The following is a 1,954-nucleotide window of genomic DNA, read 5'->3' on the forward strand; positions in this document are numbered from 1 at the left end:
CGTATGTCGATGAAGGAGGTCGATGAACAAATGCTAAATATACAACAGAAAAATAGCAGTTTCTTCGTAGAGTGGATACCCAGCAACTGCAAGACGGCTGTATGTGATATACCACCACGTGGGCTCAAAATGTCTGCCACTTTCATAGGCAACACTACTGCCATTCAAGAATTATTCAAACGTATGTCTGAACAGTTTACGGCCATGTTTAGGCGTAAAGCTTTCTTGCATTGGTATACCGGTGAAGGAATGGATGAAATGGAATTCACCGAAGCCGAAAGCAGTATGAACGATTTGGTATCCGAATACCAGCAATATCAAGAGGCCACCGCGGAGGAGGAAGGTGAATTCGACGAGGACGAGGAGGGCGGAGCCGATGAGTAAAGGCCCACATAGCGCTCATCTTAAAGCTTTTAACCTTTTTTAATGCACAATTCTATCGTATATTTCTACGCGAATAGTTTCCTAAGTAGGCACGTTCTTTATATCTGATAGCCGTGTGGTCATGTATATATTATACATTGTGCACATTTGCACGCGAAGTGCATTTTATGTTATACATTACATTTATATTTTATAACTTATATATTATATATATTATAATAAAGCTTAATAAAAGCATTATTTAAAAAAAAAAACAAAAAATGTACAAAAATTTAAAATACCAAGAGTGCCCATTCTTAGTGATGGTACGTACGCATAGGGTTTTGATAAATTATTGCGCGAGTTTACATGCTCTTGCTCGTTCGCCGTTTTTTGGACGCGGCCCAATTTCACGCGACATGAAGTAATATTTCTTTAGTTTGAAAAGCTTTGGGACTCTTATTCTGCATTCCAAATTCAACTTTCGTAAAATAATTTTAAATGGCTTATATATATCTAGGCAGACTTTAATTTAAACACTGAAGAAAATAAGAAGATAGTCGGTCGGCCGGTCCGCAAAAACTGCATAGACGTCGCATTATTATTATTTTAGTATTTCAAAACGGTCAGTTAATTTCTACCAATTTAGGACAACGTCCCATTGAGGACATCATTGACTAAATATACACTTTGTTTAATCACAACAAAAGCGAAATCGCCTCAAGGGGAAGCAAATAACGCAAAAATATATTTTATCTCAAGCAGCGGTTGTAAAACATTTTTGTGTTGATTTGACAGCTGAAAACCTCCTGAAATTTGTTTATAAACAAGTTGATGACTAATCTTTGCTTTTCAAAGAAACCTAATGAGGATTTTAAGAACCGCAAAAAATTTTACAAGTCTTCCGGATTAAGCAGTAATAAGTGAAAAAATGGTTGTACTCGATGATTATAAACCATAATAATAAAGCTACATAGTTCACAATTTATGAGACGGACAAAGTTAAGTTAATTCTTTCAATTGTCTTGATGAGTATTCTTTTGCGAGATCTCTTGTTTATCTTCCTACGCATCAATATATCCAGGATTCGCTTAAGGCATCTTTTTTACACATTTTCTTAATAAGTTTATATTCTCCGTTCAAAGGATCCATAATAAAGTTATATTAGTGTTATTGCAATTTTAATTTTCTTATAAGGTATAATACTTTGTAATGCCATTAAAATTTCTCTCTCGCTTGTATCGAAGTAACATAGTTTATAAAATTCAAGAAATTGATTTTTTTTTTATAATTTAGAATATTTTTCATATCAAACATTTCAATCACGTGAATATAGACTGTTTTGAAATTGGGGGAATTAACCATAGAAGGGAGCGCGAAATATATTTTTTTATTAGCATTTTGCTGAAAACTCCAAAAGCGAAAAATTCAGACGACATTATTTATCTACAAAAGAAGAAAATAAAAATATGCGTGAAATTGTGCACATACAAGCAGGTCAATGTGGAAATCAAATTGGCGGAAAATTTTGGGAGGTTATATCTGATGAGCATTGCATAGACGCCACTGGCACCTATTACGGTGACAGTGA

At 34.2% G+C, this 1,954-nt stretch overlaps 1 protein-coding gene across 1 annotated transcript; it reads left to right on the plus strand.

The window, feature by feature from the left end:
- Window positions 1-3: 3 nt before the first annotated feature.
- LOC119644275 (tubulin beta chain-like) lies at window positions 4-384 on the plus strand (the record flags this gene model as incomplete). The annotated part of the gene is made up of 1 exon (XM_038043812.1): window positions 4-384. A coding segment is annotated over one exon (381 nt), but the record flags the coding sequence as incomplete, so codon positions are not given.
- Between the last annotated feature and the right edge of the window lie 1,570 nt (window positions 385-1,954).

This window comes from Glossina fuscipes, unplaced genomic scaffold, assembly GCF_014805625.2.
Source record: "Glossina fuscipes isolate IAEA_lab_2018 unplaced genomic scaffold, Yale_Gfus_2 105216, whole genome shotgun sequence".
Lineage (NCBI taxonomy): Eukaryota > Metazoa > Arthropoda > Insecta > Diptera > Glossinidae > Glossina > Glossina fuscipes.